This window comes from Ovis aries, chromosome 2 (assembly GCF_016772045.2).
Source record: "Ovis aries strain OAR_USU_Benz2616 breed Rambouillet chromosome 2, ARS-UI_Ramb_v3.0, whole genome shotgun sequence".
In the NCBI taxonomy this organism is placed as follows: Eukaryota; Metazoa; Chordata; class Mammalia; order Artiodactyla; family Bovidae; genus Ovis; species Ovis aries.
Genome location: NC_056055.1, coordinates 249,585,423 through 249,605,937, shown reverse-complemented (window position 1 = coordinate 249,605,937; position 20,515 = coordinate 249,585,423). Strand labels below are relative to the sequence as shown.

General features: G+C 60.8%; 1 protein-coding gene across 14 annotated transcripts; it reads right to left on the bottom strand.

The window, feature by feature from the left end:
- Nucleotides 1-1,971: 1,971 nt before the first annotated feature.
- On the bottom strand, nucleotides 1,972-19,095 carry ARHGEF19 (Rho guanine nucleotide exchange factor 19). Of its 14 annotated transcripts, none has more exons than XM_042244784.1 (18): nucleotides 18,882-19,095; nucleotides 18,206-18,543; nucleotides 11,613-17,914; nucleotides 10,925-11,212; nucleotides 10,682-10,790; nucleotides 10,532-10,608; nucleotides 9,971-10,233; nucleotides 9,270-9,430; nucleotides 9,005-9,157; nucleotides 8,642-8,771; nucleotides 8,446-8,520; nucleotides 8,188-8,277; nucleotides 7,875-8,035; nucleotides 5,706-5,864; nucleotides 5,324-5,418; nucleotides 3,409-3,513; nucleotides 2,818-3,022; nucleotides 1,972-2,323 (listed from the first exon to the last, which is right to left on the bottom strand). In XM_042244784.1, exons 3-17 carry the CDS (start codon nucleotides 12,025-12,027, stop codon nucleotides 2,865-2,867), a joined length of 2,439 nt encoding a protein of 812 aa, XP_042100718.1. In that variant the 5' UTR covers nucleotides 12,028-17,914; nucleotides 18,206-18,543; nucleotides 18,882-19,095; the 3' UTR covers nucleotides 1,972-2,323; nucleotides 2,818-2,864. The 14 variants fall into 14 exon arrangements, with proteins under 14 accessions (XP_042100718.1, XP_060267519.1, XP_042100722.1 ...); XM_060411536.1 differs by lacking the exon at nucleotides 1,972-2,323 and having other exon boundaries at nucleotides 2,433-3,022; nucleotides 11,613-12,056; nucleotides 16,148-17,914; XM_042244788.1 differs by lacking the exon at nucleotides 1,972-2,323 and having other exon boundaries at nucleotides 2,433-3,022; nucleotides 11,613-12,056; nucleotides 17,334-17,914.
- Nucleotides 19,096-20,515: the final 1,420 nt, after the last annotated feature.

Genomic DNA, 20,515 nt, shown 5'->3' with positions numbered 1-20,515 from the left:
GCCAGGCCTCCCTGTCCATCATCAACACCCAGAGTTCACCTAAACTCATGTCCATTGAGTCGGTGATGCCATCCAGCCATCTCATCCTCGGTCGTCCCCTCCTCCTCCTGCCCCCAGTCCCTCCCAGCATCAGGGTCTTTTCCAATGAGTCAATTCTTCGCATGAGGGGGCCAAAGTACTGGAGTTTCAGCTTCAGCATCAGTCCTTGTACAGGCCTGCAAATTATCTGTAAGCTTAAAAGTTACTCCAGAGTAAAAGCTCTATGTTTAAGAATCACACAGGGGACTTCCCCGGTGGTCCAGGGGTTAAGACTCCGCTCCCCCAGTGCAGAGGGCACGGGTTCTTTCCCTGGTTGGGGAGCTAAGATGCCACACAGCACCTTAAAAAAACCACCCTGGCTCTGAACGTATGAACCAGAACTCGTGTCTGTCTCCTTAGCCCGTACGCTCTGCGCTCCCCACACCATCTCATGTTAGGAAGTTGTTCCTGAAGCCCACTCCATGGGTCTGAGCCTCAGCCCTCTGCCCACCTTCGCCCTCTCGGACAGACCCCACCTGCTTTCTCTCCCCACGCCCTCCTCCTGAGAGACGAAGGATGCTCCTAGCTGCTCAGGTGTGCTCACACCTCCAAGGTCCTTCCACTCCCTGGCCGGCTTGGGTTCCAGTGAACGTTGGCCTCCCTAGCAGCCACCCCTCCTTTGCAGCAGCCGTGTGACTCTACATGGGGATCCATAGGGCTCCAGAGAAACTAACCTGGTTCCAGAGAAAAGCATACGGCTTAGGGGAGGTCTATTAGCACACACCAACCCTGGCCACGGTGATCAGCCCAGAGGAAGCCTTATGACCCAACCAGGTCTAAAATATCCTGGGAGTTTGACAGGGAATGGTCGGATGAAGGCAGTTCTCTTCTTCAATGTGGAATGTAAATGAAGAAGCCCCTGAAAGTCTCAGGAGGAAGCCTGAGCACAGCAGAGCGGAGGAAGGGAAAGAGCTGGGCTGCCACTGACCTCACTGAGCCACCGGGTCAGGCCTGGCCTGAAGCACACCCGGCCGCTCCACTGGCTGAGAAATGCCCTCCCAGAAGGCACCCACGTCCCAGTTCTTAGAACCTGGGGATGCTGTCTTATCAGCAAAGGCAGGGACGGAGGGTTCTTGGCAGATAGGATTTAAATGGAAGATGTGGGGTGGGGAGGTTATCTGCATGGGCCCCAAATGCAACCACACGCATCCTTATAAGAGGGAGATCAGACAGACACACACAAAGGCAACATAACCACAGAAGCAGAGCCTGGCGTGATGCGGCCACGAGCCGCAGGGTGCTGGCAGCCACCGGAGGCGCCGGGGACAGCTCCCCAGAGCACCCCGCCCCCACCAGAGCACAGCCAGGGACAGCTCCCCAGAGCACCCCACCCCCACCAGAAGCGCCGGGGACAGCTCCCCAGAGCACCCCGCCCCCACCAGAAGCGCCCTGCCCCTACCAGAGCACAGCCAGGGACAGCTCCCCAGAGCACCCCGCCCCCACCAGAAGCGCCGGGGACAGCTCCCCAGAGCACCCCACCCCCACCAGAAGCGCCGGGGACAGCTCCCCAGAGCACCCCGCCCCCACCAGAGCACAGCCAGGGACAGCTCCCCAGAGCACCCTGCCCCTACCAGAGCACAGCCAGGGACAGCTCCCCAGAGCACCCCGCCCCCACCAGAGCACAGCCAGGGACAGCTCCCCAGAGCACCCTGCCCCTACCAGAGCACAGCCAGGGACAGCTCCCCAGAGCACCCTGCCCCTACCAGAGCACAGCCAGGGACAGCTCCCCCAGAGCACCCCGCCCCCACCAGAGCACAGCCTTGCCCACACCTGGATTCTGGCTCAAAGACACTGACTTCAGGATGCCGATCTCCAGAACGGATAGAAGATATTCCTATTGGTTTTAAATTGCTTAGTTTGTAATCATTTGTTAAAGAAGCTATAAGAAACAAATCCAAGAGCAAATAAATTCTCTTTAATATTTAAGCCTATCTGAATCTCTTGCTAACTGCAGCCCAGAGCGGTCTAACTGACACGCAGCTCCTCTCACATCACGCTCTGGTCAGGGGGTGAGCTCTGCAGAAGGGCAGGTCCTAGGGGGAGGCGAGCAGTCAGAGAGCCTCCCGACCTTTCTCCGCGGCTGCTGCAGGCCTTGCTCTTCCCAGCCGTGGTGCTCAGGCTCTCGAGAGCCCGGCTCAGCAGTTGACGGCGTGTGAGCTCCTCCCCAGTCGCAGCACCAGGGTTTAGTTGCCCCCTGGGGCACGTGGGATCTTAGTTCCACGACCAGGGATCGAACCCGTATCCCCTGCATTGGAAGGTGGATCCTTAACCCTGGACGATGGGAGAGGCCCAACCCTCCATCTCTATCTGGGAAGCGGGGCTGGGGTGCAAGCAGTACCATGAGGCTCACAGACTCCAAGCAAAGGCATTAGGGGAGTTTATTTACAGGAAAGTCACAGCAACCAGGGCCCACACAGGCTCACACCAGAAGACTCCAGATCTGTCTACACAGATAGGTCCCAGCGCCCAGAGCCACTGCCAGTCAGGTCCCTGCCAGAGGGACCAAGACTCGGGCAGGGTGGAGGGAAGGAAAGGGACAGGCCAGGTTCCAGAGGGCACGAGCCAGAGCGAGAAATGGCCCTCGTCCCTGAACTGTGGGCTCGGAGAAGCAGGAGGAGAGGGAGACTCTTCAGAGGCACCTCTGCCTGCGTCCAGCCTGCACCCTTGAAGCCAGGCATGAGGACAGAAGCCCCAGCGGCAGCGGGGGGTTCATGGGGACACCGCAGGCCCCCTGCAGACCTGTCCAGGCGCCGGCATGGGGCTGCTGTCCCGGGCCACAGTCGCCATCACACAGGGGGCGCCCCCAGCTTGCTGGTGGCACTTGTGACCCGCTTATTTTCCCGGAGGTTCCGGAGGCGGGCACTGAGGCTGCTGATCTCCTCCACGTAGGCCTGGGGAACCCAGCCCTTCTCGCCATCTGCCAGGCGCACCCCCTCCAGCCAGCCTAAGGGCACATGGGCCGGGGCAGCGTCAGTGACATTCAAGGAACACCTGGGCCCTAACGTAAGCCCCGTCCGTGTGCTGGGGCTGAGAGGACACCATCTCAGCATCTCCTGGGGGCAGAAAGGGGCACACCTCTACAGACTGGTAGGTGGACTTGTGATCTGTTGTTCCTAATGCTCTCTGAGGGATTTCCCCGCTTCTCCCCCATCGGTTACTCTCAACCCTACATCTGTGCAAGCAGGAAGTTCATCTTCTTGTCTAACTCGATTCTTGCATGCTATGGTGGGTGAACACTGGTGTAACTTTTTCCTGTGAAGGCTTAGCCATCTAGCTGCCTCCTGCCCCCAAAGCCCCCGTCAGGAGGCCTCTCCAGGAGGGCCCTCTCACCGTCACTGGTCTGCATCCTCACGGCCAGGATGTCCGTCTTCTCCAAAGTCAGTTCATCTGGCTGCAGTGCCTTATATGTTCTGACACACTGAACCTGGGGGTGGTCTGGGAACCCAAGGGCGAGTGAGGGGGTCCCCAGGGTAGGATGGGGCGGGGCGGGGGAGGAAATGGCGGGAGGGAGGGAAGAAAGAAAGAGCGGCTGCTGCAGCTCCTCGTCTGTCCACCCCAGCCACTCTCCTCTCGGACCCTAAACACAAGTGCTAAGTGAGTCCAGCCCCTCCGAGCTTCGATTACTGGTTCTATGCCCTGGGCTCTCAGCTTCCCAGCTCACTTCAGTATTTTGCTCCTGACCTCCTGGTCTGTCTCTGCACAACAGTAATGGCCCCTTTGTAGGGCGCAGTGGTAAAGAACCCACCTGCCAAGGCAGGAGATGAAGGAGACATGGGTTTGATCCCTGGGTTGGGAAGATCCCCTGGAAGAGGAAATCACAACCCACTCCAGTACTCTTGCCTGGAGAACCCCTTGGACAGAGGAGCCTGGCGGGCTGCAGCCCGTGGGGTCACAGAGAGCCAGACGCGACTGAGCGCGCACACGCCCCCTCTGTATGAGTGCCATGCTGCTCTGACGCTCCCCCCACGCATCCTTCTCAGCAGAGACTCAAACCACACCGCCGCCAGTTATGACCGTCCAGGGATTCCCGCTCCTCTGAGAGTAAAAGTCCTCCCATAGCCTCCAAAGCCTTGCACAGTCTGGCGCTGCCCCTGCTCACCTCCTCACCTCCCTCATCTCCCCCTTGCTCCTCGGAAAGGCTCAGCCGCACACTTATCACCCTGCTGTTCCCCAGACACTCTAGGCCCCCTCCTGCCTCAGGGCCTTTGCACGGCTGCTTCCCCTTCCAAGAGTGCTCTCGCCAGACACCACCGTGGCTGCCCCTCCCCGTCCTTCAGGGGCCTTCCCTGACCACCTCCTTGGAGGGGTAAGTTCACCCTCTGGCTGAAATACCTCTAGCGCCAGTCAGAGAACCGACTCTGGTCCAGGCCTCAGCCCCTGCGACCACACTCCCAGGTGGACTAGCAGTGTCGGGAAAACCACAGGCCTCAGAGCCAGACCAAGCTTGAATCCCAGCTCACTGACCTTGGGCAAGTTGCCTAAAGTCCTGGGCCTCAGCGTTCCCAGATATGAAGAATGAATCTACCTAAGGGACTTGTCGTTAGCAGTACCCGTTCCCTCTTCCAGGTGACCTCCCCGAGCCAGCGATCAAACTGGGGCTCCCTCACTGCAGGCAGAAAATAAAGGCATGTGCAAAGCCCTCGGCACCCCAGCACGTGGGCAGTACTGGGAGGAAACGAGCTTCTTACCTTCCTTTTCGCTGGCTCAGCCCTAACACCCCTGCTGAAAAACCCTGCATAACTACCTGGCTCCCACCACACCAACGTGTCCTCTGATCGGGCTGTACCCTGGCTCACTGGCCTTAGGCCCAGAGAAGCCTCCGGATCAGCAGAGCAGAGCCCTCGGCCTGCCGCGACCCGCGCCCACTCCCGGCCGCTCTGCTGCCGTCCTCTCTGCAGCTGACGCAGAGCGACAGACAGAGGCGGTTCCAGTCCCAGCTGGGCCGCTGACCGCTGAGCCCAGACAAGCCACTTGACCTCTGCGCATCTGCTTTCTAACTCGCGAAAGGGGCTCCTGGGGGGCCGGCACGGGAGGACGAGCAAGGCTGCGCCCACTCCAGGGTGCTGACTGCGCGTGCAGCCGGCCCGTCCTCCAGGGTCTCGCAGACCCAGCCTGCCCCAGGCTGGCCCCTCTCCCTGCGGGCCCCGCGGGCAACACGGAGCCCAGCACCGGGGCGGGGAAGGGGAGCGCGATGCTGTGCACAGCCCCGGGAACACGGCCCTCGTGGTGGGGGGCAGGCTGCTACCTTCCCCCTCGCTGATGACCTCCTTGTCCTCCTGGGGGCTGGAGGGGCACATGGCGGAGATCCATCGCTGTTTCTCACTCCTAGGGAGAGGAAGGCTGAATTGTCCCGACATGAGAACTGCAGTCTCCCGGGGCCACAGTGGGGAAACCAGGGCTGGGAGGACAGGGAATGGCGTGCGGACATGGGACCCGGGTCAGCCGTCTCCACCCCAAGGCCCACCCAAGCCAGCGCCCACCCAGCTCTGAGGATGGGCACAGAACAGGTCCAGGCCCCCCCAGATGCTAGCTCTGCCAGCCCCAGCCTTAGGCCACCATCCTGAGAGAGAGACGAAAGGCCGTGCCCCTGCCTGGGGGGTCCACTCCCCAAACCCAGACCCACTCACTCCGTCTGGGCCCTCAGCAGGAACTGGTGCTTCGTGCGCTGCCCGTGGAGGAGCTGAAGGAGGAACACGTGGCCGGGGATGCCCTGCAGCTTGAGGCTCAGGTCCTTCACCTGCAGCTCAGCCATCTTGGCGTGAACGAAGACGGCGAACTTCCCCAGCCTAGAACGGGGGGGTGAGGTCAGCCTGGACCCACCCTCGGGACGAGGCGACTGCTGATGGGACGAGAAGAGAAGGCGTCGTCTGTCCCTAGGACCCTCCTCAAGAAAGCGAGGCTGCACAGGGCAGTCAGCAAAACGAGGGCTGCAATCTCCTGGCTCACTGGCAGAGGCGGGAGGTGATGCAGACAGTCCCTGCCCCTGATCTCCTGGCTCACTGACCTGGTGGGAGGTGAATGGAGACAGTCCCTGCCCCTGATCTCCTGGCTCACTGACCTGGTGGGAGGTGATGGAGCCGGTCCCTGCCCCTGATCTCCCTGGCTCACTGACCTGGTGGGAGGTGATGGAGCCGGTCCCTGCCCCAGGCACACTTTGCGCTCTCTCTGAGCCTCTTCCTGAAGCCTCTGTTCCATAGAGCTGCCTGGGCAGCTCCCCCGCTGAGATGGGCAGACTGCTTCGTGTCTGCCTCTGTGACCGGTACAGGAGGAAACTGTCTCCCGTGCTGCCGTATCACAGCACCTGACTCTGCCAGGCCCACTGTTGGGGTCTGATAAACCCTTCTAAGAAAGGTGGGCGGGTGGGTAGATGGAGGGTGTTCCACAGTTCCTTCATGTCGGCCAGGCTAGACAAAACCAGTATCTTCCCCTCCAGACCGGGTCCCTCCGCAGTTCTTCCTTCCACCGAAAGACGCCAGCGAATCCCCCGAGGCCACTCGGGCCTTCCACTCGCCTCTTTCCTGCCCGCCCCCCTCACCGGCCAGCAGCTGTGTCCTTATTGTCCCCGGAGCTCACCGATCCCCCCAGGCCCACTGCTACTTATGGAGCCTCTGCGCTCATCTGGGCAGTTACAGCAGCTTCTGGGCTCTCCCTTCCAGCCCGTTCTCCAAACTGGCCTTCTCTGCTTAACTCTCCATGCTCTCAGAAAGTCCAACCTTTCTGCCACGGCTTTCAACATGCCAGCTTCCCTCTCTCGCCCTTTCTTTCTACAAACTTGGCCACACTAGGCTTCATCACTTCCCAGATATACTCTGCTCTTCCATCCTTCTGTGACTTGGCTATATTTCTCCAATCACCTCTACCTGGAAAACTCCTACGTATTCTTCAGAACCCAATTCAAACGTTCCTTCCTCTATGAAGCTTTACTGAGTCTCATCCCACACTAGGGAATACTACAGTACAGTTAACCCTTCCATCAAAACCCTGAACAGGTGGCTATCAGGATTTATTTTCACTGGTGTGAGAGCGCCGGTAAGCAGAGAACAAATCTCATTCATCTCTAAGTTCCCAACCTCTTTGGAGGACCCAAAACAGAACAGGGATTCACTGATGCTTCACTGAATAAATAAATCAATCAGAGCTGAACTCTTTCCATGGCATAAGACATCCATCCTTCATCCCCTCCATCCTTAAGGCTTACTTCATTCAGGGAGTCTCCCAGACTTATAATAGTCACAGCTAATGCTGAGTGAGCGTTCAGTACACGCCAGGCTGTGTGCTAACCTCTCCATGAGTGATTATCACAGTGTGTCTCCCTACATGGTAGCCTGCTTGGCAGATGGAAGGCAGGAGAGCGCAACAGTTAGGAGCCTGGGACCTAGCATCAGACAGACCTGACCTCCCCCTGGTTCCTGCGCTCCATGACCTCGCGAATAACCAGAGAGGCTACTTTCCAGGAAGACACTCAGGATTAAAGGGGAAAGCCCACATAGCATGCCTGGCACAGAAAAGGCGCTCAAATGTTCGTTGTTACCACTGTGGCTCAGGGGCGGCTGTGCGTTTAGTCTCTGCTCCAATTGGCTTAAGCTCAGAGCAGCTTCACAGTTCTTGGGACACAGCCCAGCCCTTGATTCTCCAGAAGATGGACTTGCCCCGGCTCTGCCTTTTCTGGGGGAGCCTCTCAGCTTTAGGGTGCCCTGGCAGCAGAGCCTGGCAGGTGGACTCGTTGTGAGCCCGCTGGTGCGGAAGAAGAGAGCTCCAGCCTCACCCACCAGCACCCCCGTCCTGCGCAGACTCACTCCTTCCGCCGGGAGAGCAGCAGGCAGTCGTTGAAGAGGTGCAGGTACACCGCCTTGCTGGACAGCTTCAGCTTGGCCGGGGGCACTGCGGGCAGGGGTGCCAGCTCCACCAGCTCCCCGTGCCGAACCAGCCAGCGGGCCTGGGAGATCAGCGGGAAGATCTGGGAGGGTGGAGGAGGCCGGGGTAAGGCCGGGGGCAGAGGGCAGGGGGTGGAGGGCTGGACAGCGATGGACTGGCCTGCAGCCCCAGGGAGGAGGCGACAGGGCTGCCCCCCCCCCCGGGGGTCCCAGCTCCCTGGCTGAAGGCGGATACCTTGCCCTCAAAGTGGATCTTCTTGCTCAGATGGATGAGCTCCTCTGTCCTCTTCATGGACTGCACACTGGCATTGCACTCTTGCACCAGCTGCGGAGACCATGGGGGGGTCACCCGCAACGCCCCGAGGCTCCCCCAGCCCAGCCTCAGGCTCCCACTTGGAGACGAGGGAGTCTGAAGACTGAGGCTCCCTTGGAGACACACAGGGGTTCCGGGGAGGCCCCTGGGAGCCAGACGCCTCCTCCGTGCCGAGCTCACCTCCTTGAGGGCATTGAAGGCCTTGGTGGCCATGTCTTCATCTTCAGAGCCCTGCACTGTCCGCTTCAGGATGTTCTGGAAGGTGGAGCCTGTGCAGCAAGGCAGTGTGGCCTCTCCCAGGCACCCTGCCCTGCCCTGGGCACCCCGAGGGGCTGTGGAGATAAAGGGGTCTCTCCCCTACCCAGCCCTCAGGTACCTCCACCAGCATCTTGAGGCGGGTGATCCTCTGAAACGGCAGGATGAGGAAGGAGGTGAGGGGCAGCCGCTGGCACACAGGAGACTCCTCCAGGCGAGCCAGGATGCCAGGGAACTTGGGGTTCTCCAGGCTGGACAGTGGGGGCGGGAGAGGGTCTGTGATGACAGGGGGCCCGGAACGCAGGATCCCCGCCTCCAGTCGCCCCTCTGGTGCTTCGGGGCCGGCAGGTCTGGCCTCCTCGTGGTCAGAGCCCAGGGCAGGCGCCCCGCCGCTCCCAGGTCAGCCCTCCTCAGCCCGGCCTCTGCACCTACCGCCGCCGGAACTCCCCCCCCCCTCGCCGCTCCCCGGCAGAGCCCCGCCTACAGCAGGCGCTGGTAGGTGCGCTCCTGGTAGGCCTGGTTGGTGACGTAGGGCAGGTAGACACGCCGGAAGGCCGGACAGTGCTGCAGGACCACGTCGCACACGCTGAAGCGGAGGACGTCCGCCTCCAGCCGCTGCTCCAGGTCCTGCAGGAACCTGAAAGGGCAGCCAGGGGTCAGGGCCGGGGCCAGGAGGAGACCCCAGAGGCGGGAGCCCAGCCAGCTGCAGCCTCCGCCTGACTGCCCGCGAGCCCGGGCCACTGCCTCACCTCTCGCTGGTGCCCTTGACCTCGGGCAGTTTGGAGAACAGCCACTGCTTGTCCTGTGTCCCCAGGCACTCACTCAGCTCGGCCGAGCCTAAGAAGTGGCCCACGGCCACCGACAGACTGTGGATGTAGGAGGCCTCGGATGTGATCAGCTCAAACTTGGCCTGAGTGAGGGCGGATGCAGGGCTGAACCCTGAATGCGCTGCTTCGCCCACCAAGCGCGCCCAGAGCCCGCCTCCCTAGATTCAGCGCAGCCCCCGTCCCTTTTCCTTCTCCAGCCCCCTCCGGATCTAGCGCCAGGTGGGGTTCAGAGACAGCCTCCTGCTGCTACTCGGGCTCCAGCCCAGCTGGGCCCAAGTTTGCAGGCCGCGCGCATCCGGCCGGGCCCGGGTCAACCGGCCCTGCCAGTCCCCGTGCGCCCTCCCGCCGACCCGGTTCCTGCTCTAGGACCTGCTGGGCCCGCGTGCACCCTGTGTTTCATCCTCTGCGCCCCTCCTCCCTCCCAGGCCCCGCTCTCGGGGTCTCGGTCTAGGGTCCTTGTCCTCGTCCCGCCGCACCCTAGGCCTTTTCCCGCTGACCCCGCCCCCGGGCCCACCTCCTGCGCCCGCACTCCCCCACCCGGCCCGGGCGCACCTCCTGCAGTCTCGCCGGCCCCCGGGACCACCTCCGCCCCCTCCCCGCCCCCTTCCTCGGCCCCGGCGCACCTCCTGCAGTTTGCAGTCTTGCAGGCTCAGCGTGGCCAGGACGCCGCTGCCGCGCACGTCGGGGATGTCCTGCCACAGCGAGAAAGTGGAGCCCCGCGCGGCGCGCTGCGCCCGGAACGAGCTGCTCGGGGAGAGGTCGGCGCGCGGCGGCCCCGGGCCCTCCTCCGCGCCCTCAGCCTCGTCCGCCGCGCCCTCCTCCTCGCGCTGCTGCCGCCGCAGCTCGCGGGCGCTGGCCACGTCGCTGTATTCCTGGTAGAGGACGGCTGGGCGGAGAGCGGAGGCCGTGGGGCGCCCGCCGGCCCCCTGCCCTGACCCCGCGGCCCGGCTCGCCTAACCAGGCTTTCCGACGGTTCGAGGAGCGGGACTGGTGACTCGGGTCACTCGCCCACTCCTCCCGCCAACCTTGGGCACCTCCTGCATGCTGCCCCCTGTACTGGACACTCATGGTCCCGGTCTCTCCCTCCCACAAAGGCCCGACCTGTCAGCCCCCCGATCCCGGTTTCCCGGTACCCAAGCTCCCGGCCCCTCCCTCGGCCACCGCCCCCCCACCCCCCCACGTACAGTTAAGCAGGAACCGGGACTGGCGCCGCTCGCTGGCGCTCCGGGGCCCTGGCGCCGGCTCTTCCCGCGCATCCAGCCTGGGAAACGGAGCGTCAGGGCCCGTCACGGTCCCTCCCCGCCTCGGACCGAGCCTGGGGTGGGAGGTGATACCTGGGCTCCGGCCAGCTGCCGGGGACCTCGCTCAGGTCAACAGGAGCTGGCGTCGCCGTGGCGTCCACCCTCATCTCTACACTGCGCGAGTCTCTCCCAGACACTTTCCCTGCAGAGGGGCAGAGCTGAGGGAGGCCCCAAGAGCAGTGCTGGGCACCGCACGCGCCTCAGGTGTGCAGCGACCCCGCCCCTCCCCGCATCTGCCTCTTGAGCTCTTCTTGGGGCCCCGGGGCGAGCTGGTACCTTCTCGGGCAGCTCCGGGGCCTGACCCTGACCCTGGGCTCCGTGCCCTTGCTGCTGAATTCCGCCCCAAGCGCAGGGAAGAGTGCAGGCGGGTCACCAGCTCAGAGGCCGAGAAGCGCCTCCGCTCAGGCCCTGCGAGGCCCCCGCGAGCAGGCCCAGGCAGCCCCGCGGGCCTGGGCTCCTCTGTGCTCAGCCCCTGCTCCGCGGCCTGGCTTGGCTCCAGGAAGACAACGTGGGCCTCGGGGCCACCAAGGGCCTCTTCTCGCTGGTACACCCGCATCTTGCGCCCTGACGGAGGGTGGGGTGAGAGAGCGCAGGCTGGCATCCAGTGGGGTCTCTCCTCCCTGCCACTGCCCTGTGACCCTGGGCATCAGAGGGATGTGCCCGAGAGAAAGACCAGTGTTTTTGCCAGGATCTTTTCCCAGAGTAATGCGGTCAGCCAGGGGGTGGGGAGAAAGCAAAGTAGCTGGCTGCAGGGGGCAGAGGACCAGGAAGCCCAGGACACCCACTCACCAGGTGTCCTCAGACAAGTTACTTGCTTCCTCTGAGCCCCAGATCCCTTATCCCTAAGATCTAAGATCACTTGTCCTGCCTGTCTGGGGAATCTGGGGGCTTACTGGTCCTAAAAGAGCCACCCCACCCTCCCCTCTCCTCCCCCGCCACCACACCCTCCCCCAGAGTGACTCACAGGCCGACTTCTTCTCCGATCCGTGGCTGGCCCGGCGCTGTGGCTGTGGGTGCTGGGGACTCCAGGGTCCCTCCAGGGCTGGGGGCTGGGCACCAGGACAGTGTGGCCAGCTGCCAGCCCGGCTAGGCCGCATCCCCCCCCTGGAGGAGAGCTCGGGGTCTGCGCCTCCAGGAGGCGGTGGCCACGGCGGCCCCTGGAGGGCAGCAGGGGTCCCCAGAGACCAGCGGCTGCCGGGCGCCTGCAGCTCCTCTGGAGCCACGGGGAAGAGATCCAGGCACATGGGGCCTGGAGGCTGCAGGACGGGCAGCTCCGCGAAGGACAGGCTCTCCTGCTGGCACACGGCCACTGGGCGGTGGGCAGTGCCAGGCGGCCCAGCCAGACGGGGCTGGAGGGTGGCAGGTGGCCCACAGTCCATTCCTCCTCTGCTCCACCACCCACTGGGGCCTGCAGGGGAGAAGGCATCAGAGCAAGACACAGGACAACAGTGGTGAGTGAGCGCCGCGTCCTGGAGGCCTGGACGCAGCCTCCTGCACACACTTCTGGGCAAGCACACTCACACACTTGATTCTATGGTGATAGCTAATGCTTACTTGGCACTTACTTAACAACAGGCCAAGTACTTTACACGTAGAAGCTCATTTAATCCTCTGAAGCCCCAACAACCCGGAGCTGATGCTGTTTTTTTTCTTTTAGTTGTGGTTCGCAGGTTCAAGTTGGCGCGCAGTATGAGGGATCTTAGTTCCCTGACCAGAGATCGAACCCAAGTTCCCTGCATTGGAAGCCAGATTCTTGACCATGGTACCACCAGGGAAGTCCCCTGATCCGACACTGTCATTAGCCCCATTTTATAGGTGAGGAAAGTGAGACAGAGAGGTTATCTGGTAAACAGTGGGGCCAGGATTCAAACCCAGACAGTCTAGCTCTGAGTCTGTGCCTTTAAGCACCTTGTACGTTCCCAACTCCCTGACATGTGATCAGACACACAGATGCATACAGTGCCACACAGACCCACGTCTGTCCCATGTACGTCCACATGCATGTTCTTCCAGCTGCAGACACTGACATACGTGCTTTCACAGATACACCCAGACATTTCAGATCACAGGCTCACAATTCACACACACCCTTTTTTTAGTACAAGCACATATATTCGCTCACTTTCACAAACACACGCTGAGCCGTCAGATATTTACGTATCTGCTCAAGCTTCCTCACACTCCTGTTCCACTCACACTCGCAACACCGTGATGCAGGCACAAACACACAGGCCCAGGAGACCCTTGCCGGCGTCACCCAGCCTCCCCTCCTGTGCCCAGAGCTGTAGGCTTCAGTGGTGAGTGGTGCCCACACCCATGCCAAGCTGGCTGGGAGGGTCACAGATTGGCAGGCAGGCCACCACCCAGGACAGGCTGGGCCCTTCCAGGAGAAGGGCAGGAAAGAGCCCCAGCCCCCCAGCTGGGGGTGGGAGAGGGGACCCCATCTCCCAGCCTCAGGAACAAGACAAGCTGAGTGGGTCCTCTCGGGCAGGAAGTCATCCCCAGCGAGGCTGCCGGAGCCTCAAGACAGGCCTACCAGTCAGCGGGGTCTGAGTCCCCCAGCCCTGGCCCCCGGCCCCTCGCTGCAGCCCCTCACCTCTCCACCAAGGCCCGCCGCGGATGGTGTTTGGCTGCTCCGGCAGGGGAAGCCCTCTCTCTGCCCAGCTGGCTTGGGGAGATCCCACCCAGACAAAGAGTTTGATTCATCAAGCCCTGTGGTGAGGCAGGCGGGTAGGGAGGGAGGGAGCAGGCAGCAGGCTGGGCGGGGGCCTCCCGGGGCCTGGCCTCCCTGTGGGCAGACTGGGCAGCAAGGACGCCCCCCTCCCCAGAGGCCTGCTCAGGCCAAAGGAGCAGCGGCCGCCTGGCAGGGCCAGGAGACTCAGGAGACAGAGCCGGAGAGACCAAGGGGCTGAGGCTGGAGGACAGGGATGCTTTAGAGAGCGACCCGGAGACCGGGACCCCAGAGCACTCCAAACCGGAAAACCGCAGATGCTGAGATGCTCAGGAGCCCAGAGATGGGGGCAGAGAGACAGAGACACCGAGCATTTCAGACAGACCAGATACTCAGAGACAGATGTGAAGCCCGGGAAAACCGGAGGAGACAGACGGGCAAACGTTTCATGCCCTGCAGGACTGCCAGTCTCGTGGGGAAGTCAAAACAAAAACAGTTACAATCCAGGTTGGAAAGAACCAGCCCAGAGGAAGTGTCAGAGCAGAGGGCTGGGCTCATCTCGAGCCAGGCATTCCCGGAAGGCTTCCTGAAGGAGTGGTAGCAAACTGTCCTGATTGAAGTACCCAGGGGCCCAGTACACAGAGAGAGGGAGAAGGCCGAGAGAGCAACAGCGGGAGTGTCCGTGAGCCTAGGGGGAGGAGGGAGCGGAGGAGCCAGCGGGGCGCGGCTCTGTGCCCGGACCCCCTGAGCGCAGCCCCCTTGGCCGGCTTCCCCTTCTGTCTCCACCCCCTGCCTGGAGCGCAGGCTGGCGCTGCTCCTCAGCACCATGGACTCCTCTGGGCCCTCCCCGCCAGGAGCAAGTCTTTCTGTTTCCTCATCTGGTGAACAGGATAGTCATGCTTCAAAATGCTGATAGGCGAATTAAGAGTATTTCTCTGGTGGCGCAGGGGTTAAGAATCTGCCTCCCAAAGCAGGAGATGCGACTTTGACCCCTAGTCAGGGAACTAAGATCCCATGTGCCTGGGGCAGGGGGACTAAAGCCCATGCGCCTCGCCTAGAGCGCCCACCTGCTCCTCTCTAGCAACAGCCAGAGACAAGCCCGCAGGCGGCGGAGGAAGACTCCATGGGCCGCAACTAGGACCCAACACAGCCAAAGATAAATAAAGAGTGAAAAATGAGAACAACGCAGGGGGCTTCCCTGGGAACTAAGACCCTGCACGCTGCACGGTGTGGCCGAAGAAAAGACTCGTGCACGCAGCGCGCCTCGCACAGAGCGGGAGCTCTGCAGTCGGTCGTCGCGCTCCTGACTGCTCTCAGTCTTTCTCTAGTCACGAGGACGGCTTGGGCCGTTCCACAGGTAGGGAAACTGAGGCAGCGATGGCGACACATTAGGAGCACGTGGCAGGAGACACGGGGACCGCTGCCCACCAGACAGGCCTCTTCTCCTGCTGGGATCAGAAGCCCTTCCCACAGGAGCCCCACTCGCTTCTGTCGGCACGCCTGTGCACGAACACGCGTGTGCTTCTGCTCCCTCATATTCTGGGAGAGTCTCTCCACTTGGGTTCTGGAAGCCTCTCGAGGGCTGAAAGGAAGCCCCCTTCCCATGTCAGCTGCAGGGATAAATGAGCAAAACATGGAACCGTGGAGGCAGGAGCATCTCATATTTTTTAAAAAATTGTTTTGGCCACACTGCACAGCATGTGGGATCTTAGTTCGCCAACCAGGGATCCAACCTGTGCCCTGTGCAGTGAAGCGCTGGGTCCCACCCACTGGGCCGCCAGGGAATTCCAAGGAGCACCCTACTAAAGCCTCAGAGGAGAAGGCTAGGTAAATGGAGGGGGACGGGCAAGGCTTCCTTGGAGGAGACAAGGCTGGAGGCAGGTCCCCGGGGAGGAGGTCAGGGGTGGGTTAGCCTCCATCTCTGCCCAGGCCAAGGGACAATGAGAGTGACCATCCAGCCAGGATGCCAGCCCTGTGGCCTTCTGTGGATGTGGTCCACTCAACCTCACTGCTAGAGTGTTTATAGCTTATCTCTGCTGCTGCTGCTGCTGCTAAGTCACTTCAGTCGTGTCCGACTCTGTGCGACCCCATAGACGGCAGCCCACCAGCCTCCCCCATCCCTGGGATTCTCCAGGCAAGAACACTGGAGTAGGTTGCCATTTCCTTCTCCTAGACCCCCCCAAAAAAACTCCCAGAAAGAGACTGGCCCCAGGTAACCCTGCTCAAGACCTGATCACAGGATACTCTGGTGCCCACTAGGCAAGGGAACCCACAGGGGAAAGCCCCTGCCAACATTCCAAGCCCTGTGTGACTTCAGACGACTCATAGCCTGGGCCCGGGCCCCAGTGCCCCCGTCTGTAGGGTGGCTCTGAGAAACTGCTCCCAGAGCTGCAGTCCTTATATTGCCCCACGACTCTCAGTTTGTGCTGTTTATCTTTTAAGTCAACAGAGGGTCCCGTCCACGGGGCACTCATCACATGGACAATGGACCCACTCCTCAAGGCTGGCAGGGAGGGGCCCTGGATGCTGGTCTGGTCTGGAGAAAGCATCTCTGACCTCCTATGCCCAGCTTTTCCCTGCCCCCTCCACGGTGCCCCTTGCCCTGCTGCCTGAGGAGCAGGGCCCTGCAGGGTCCCTCTTCTTCTCAATGGAGGGAGCCAAGTGGGAGTTCATGGCTGGAAAGGAGACTCAGGCCACGCACGCTGTGGAAGCCCAAGAGGCCACAAGCATGTGGGGGCCAGGATCAGGGGCCTGGGAGGCGGCACAAAGGGCTTGCTCGGGAAGACTGGTGGGAGGAGGATGGGGCTGCTGGCAGCCGGGGGCCCTACCTCAACCAGGGAGCTCCGTCCAGCCTCCAGCGCGGTCCCGGGCTCCAGGCTGCCCTGGGGGCTCTGGGGTTGCAGCCAGGTCCTCAGGGGGTGATGCCAGCATGGCCCCTGAGCCAGGCAATGGAAGCTCCTGGGTATTGTGTGGGGCAGGGAGAGGGGAGGAGAGGGCGGAGGGAACCTCGCAAGCAGGCAGGCGGCTGTCTCAACGTGCCTGCTCCCCGCCCCCCTTCCCCAGAACCGGTTTGGCCAGTCTGGAGTACAAGAGGGGGGCTGGAACAATGGGAGTCCTATGCCCAGGAGAGGCTCTGAAAGGACCCCAGCCCGACATCCTAGAGATGAAGAAGGCACTGCTTTCCCTCCCAGGGGGCAGGTCACCCTTCTGCTGCAGCTTCCAAAGTCTGAGACGTGCTCAGGGGACTTCGTGGGGCTGGGGAGCATCCCAGAGAATGATGAGCCTCGGGTCAGGGACCCTGAAGACTCTGCAGGGTGCTGGTCCTCACTGCTGAGCCAGGCCACAGCATCTATAACGGGGTTTTCTGGCAGCTCAGGTGGTAAAGAATTCACCTGATTCCTGGGTTGGGAAGATCCCCTAGAGAAGGGACAGGCTGCCCACTCCAGTATTCTTGGGCTTCCCTTGTGGCTCAGCTGGTAAAGAATCTGCCTGCAATGCGGGAGACCTGGGTTTGATCTCTGGTTTGGGCAGATCCCCTGGAGAAGGGAACAGCTACCCACTCCAGTATTCTGGCCTGGAGAATTCCATGGACTGTGTGGCCCATGGGGTCGCAAAGGGTCTGACATGACTGGGTAACTTTCACTTCACTTCATCTAATGAGTGTATACAGGTACTGGGGCTCCTGTTGCTACGAACTCTCATTATACACTAATGTGCCAGGCACCGTTCTGAGGACTTCACACGCTAAATACCCACTTAATCGCCACCACAACCCTGTGAGGTAGACGCGGTCACTGCTCCCACTTACAAGCTGAGGGCATGAGACGCGTGCTGGTTAAGCACATTATCCTGCTTAAGTCTCTCATCAGCTTTATAAAGTCCCTGCCTTACAGATGATGAAATGAAACTTGCCAACGGTCGCGCAGCAAATAAAAGTCAGAATTAATGTTCAAACCCAGGTCTGTGGCTCCACGACCAGCCCGTGCCCTCAGCAACTGCCTGGTACTGCCTTACCAGGCTTTGGGGAGGGTCTGGTGAAGAGTGTGTAGAAATCCACTGGGAGGTGTCTCAGCTGACCCAACTCAACCCCTTTTTATTATCGTTGGTGTACTGAAAGCCCTGATGAACGCAGGGCCTTTTTCAGTCCGCTCCTAGATCCTGTGAATTTTCCCTCGCCAACTGGTAACCATTCAGCTGGAGAGGATAGGTCCCTTCACTCCTTCATATCCACCTTGGCCCCCAAAACATTGGCACGTAAGAGGAGACACTGCGCAGAGTGGGTGGGGACGAGGTGTCCGTGGGGCGGCGGCACTGTGGGGCGTAGAGAGATTTATTGTCAGCGTTGCTCAAGGGGCAGGAGACTGGGAACGCGCAGAGGGAAGCTATGCAGGGCTAATGTTTTCAGAGAACCCCAGCCCTCTCACCCCAACTCCTGGGCCGACCTTGGGGCCGCTGGCCAAGGTACCATAGCCTTGACTCCTAGCTGGAAGCAGAGGCCCCCAAAGGAGGGAGGATCCCGGGGGAATCAGGGTCCTGGAAAGGAAGTCTCACGTATCTGGACCCTGCGTCCTGGGCTCCAGGGACAGCGCCTCCTGCTGCAGCGTAAGGAAAGCAAGGATGGGTCAGGCCGAAGCGGAGGACCCTCTCGGGTGAACATAAAAAGAGGGGCGGGACTGGGTGATGGGCGGGGCCCGGAGGAGATGAGCGAGCCAGCGGCCAATCCTCCCTCTGGGCCAAACTAGGGGGCGGGGCCAGAACGCAGACCTTGGGACCGGGGTTGGCAGAAGGGCGTGGTCACGGGCGGGGCCGGGGCCCGCCGACCGCACTGACCCAAGCAGCGCCTCCGCGTTGCTCGCCAGAGCCTGCTCTGCCAGGCCGCGCCTTACCTAGGTAGCCAGGGCGGCTGGCAGGTCGAGCACGAGCCAGGCGATGAGAGGCTGGGGAGAAGGGAGCGGTGAAAAAGAACGATGGCTTTAGCAATCTTACTCTGCCAAGCGCTTACTAAGTGCAAGGCACTTCGTTGTTCCGTCGCTCAGTCCTGTCCCACTCTTTGCGACCTCATGGACTGCAGCACGCCAGGCTTCCCTGTCCGTCACCAGCTCCCGGAGTTTACTCAGACTCCTGTCCATTGAGTCGGTGGTGCCAGGCAATATTCTGAGGGGTTCCGGGATTCATTCAATTAATCCTCACAACAACTCTAGGGAGTAAATAACTTCTGTTTCACCTGTAAGGAAGCCAAAACGTAAAGAGGTTGTCATTTGCCCAAAGACAGAGAGGTACAATCCCAACTGCTACACGAAGAACCTGTTAGAATCAGAGCTAGGGAAAGAGGCTCTTGAGCAAAGCTAGCAGTTCCAGGACTGTGGCCAAGAGGTGTTAGTATTAGTCGTGACATTAATTAATTCACTGAGCACCGACTGTGCTGTGCACGTGGGCCACTCAGTCTTCATAGCGACCCCGTGGAGTAGATCCTGTTCTGAAATATATGTCATTTACAGCCAGTCGGCGGCACAGCCTTAACTTGGACTCTGGGCTGTCTGGCGCCCAGAGGGCTTAGCCTACCTCGAAGGCGATGATGAAGCCCAAACGCTCAGCCAGCGGCTTCCCACAGACGAAGGTGAGATTCCTCTTCGCGTCGCGAAAGCCCTTGTACCTGGGTGGCGGAGGGCACGCGGTCCCGCGAGGCCCTCGGCCCCACGATAGGCACTTTCACCCTTCGCCACCCTAGAGCCTGGCCCTGCCAGCTTAGCCGTACCCTCAGCCGGCTCTGCCCTCTAGCCCGCCCCCCGGACTCAGCTTCCTGAGCTCCCAGTTAGGCCCCGCCCCTCCCCGCCCACGCGCTCACTGCCCCGCCCCCAGACTCAAAACCCCGCCCCCAGGCCAAGCCGGAGGGGCAACAGAATCACGGCCCCGCCCCTCCCCGTGGGCCCCTTCCCCTCCGCCCCGCCCCTCCGCGCCCCGCCCCTCCCAGCGGGCCCCGCCCCCTCGGCGCTCCGCCCCTCCGGGCCCCGCCCCGGGCGAGGTAGCCGGAGGCGCGGACTCCCGCGTGAAGCTGACAGGGCCGCGCAGCGGGCCGCGCAGCCGGCTGCGGTGTTCCTACCGATACGGGAGACGTGGCAGGAAGTCCGAGGGGAAGGCGGTGACGAAAACTGCAGGGGCTCCAGGCGGGAAGGCCCTCCCGCCTTTTCCGGGCCCAAACGGGTCTGGTTCCACTCTCAGGGGCAGGATGAGCCTGTGCCCAAGGGCGCTAGCCCTCTGCCCCAATTTCCCAATCTCTCGCCCTGATCTCTAGCCTCTGCCCCCATTTCCCGGTTCTCGAGCCTGCTCCCAGTCTGATCTTCACCCCCTCCCTTCCTCCCCTCACGTTCACGATGATGAAAGGGCCATGGTTTCAAGTAGGAGCATTCAGATCCCGGTGCCCTGAGTCCGTTCATGAGTAGCCATCATGGTCAACAAGAGTCCGAAATGCAGTACTTGGACGCAATGTCAAAAACGACAGAAAGATCTCTGTTCATCTCCAAGGCAAACCATTCAATATCACAGTTATCCAAGTCTATGCCCCAACCAGTAACGCTGAAGAAACTGAAGTTGAACGGTTTTATGAAGACCTACAAGACCTTTTAGAACTAACACCCAAAAAAGATGTCCTTTTCATTATAGGGGACTGGAATGCAAAAGTAGGAAGTCAAGAAACACCTGGAGTCACAGGCAAATTTGGCCGTGGAATGCGGAACAAAGCAGGGCAAAGACTAATAGGGTTTTGCCAAGAAAATGCACTGGTCATAGCAAACACCCTCTTCCAACAACACAAGACAAGACTCTACACATGGACATCACCAGATGGTCAACACCGAAATCAGATTGATTATATTCTTTGCAGCCAAAGATGGAGAAGCTCTATACGGTCAACAAAAACAAGCCCAGGAGCTGACTGTGGCTCAGATCATGAACTCCTTATTGCCAGATTCAGACTCAAATTTAAGAAAGCAGGGAAAACCGCTAGACCATTCAGGTATGACCTAAATCAAATCCCTTATGATTATACAGTAGAAGTGAGAAATAGATTTAAGGGCCTAGATCTGATAGATAAGAGTGCCTGATGAACTATGGGTGGAGGCTCATGACATTGTACAGGAGACAAGAATCAAGACCATCCCCATGGAAAAGAAATGCAAAAAAGCAAAATGGCTGTCTGG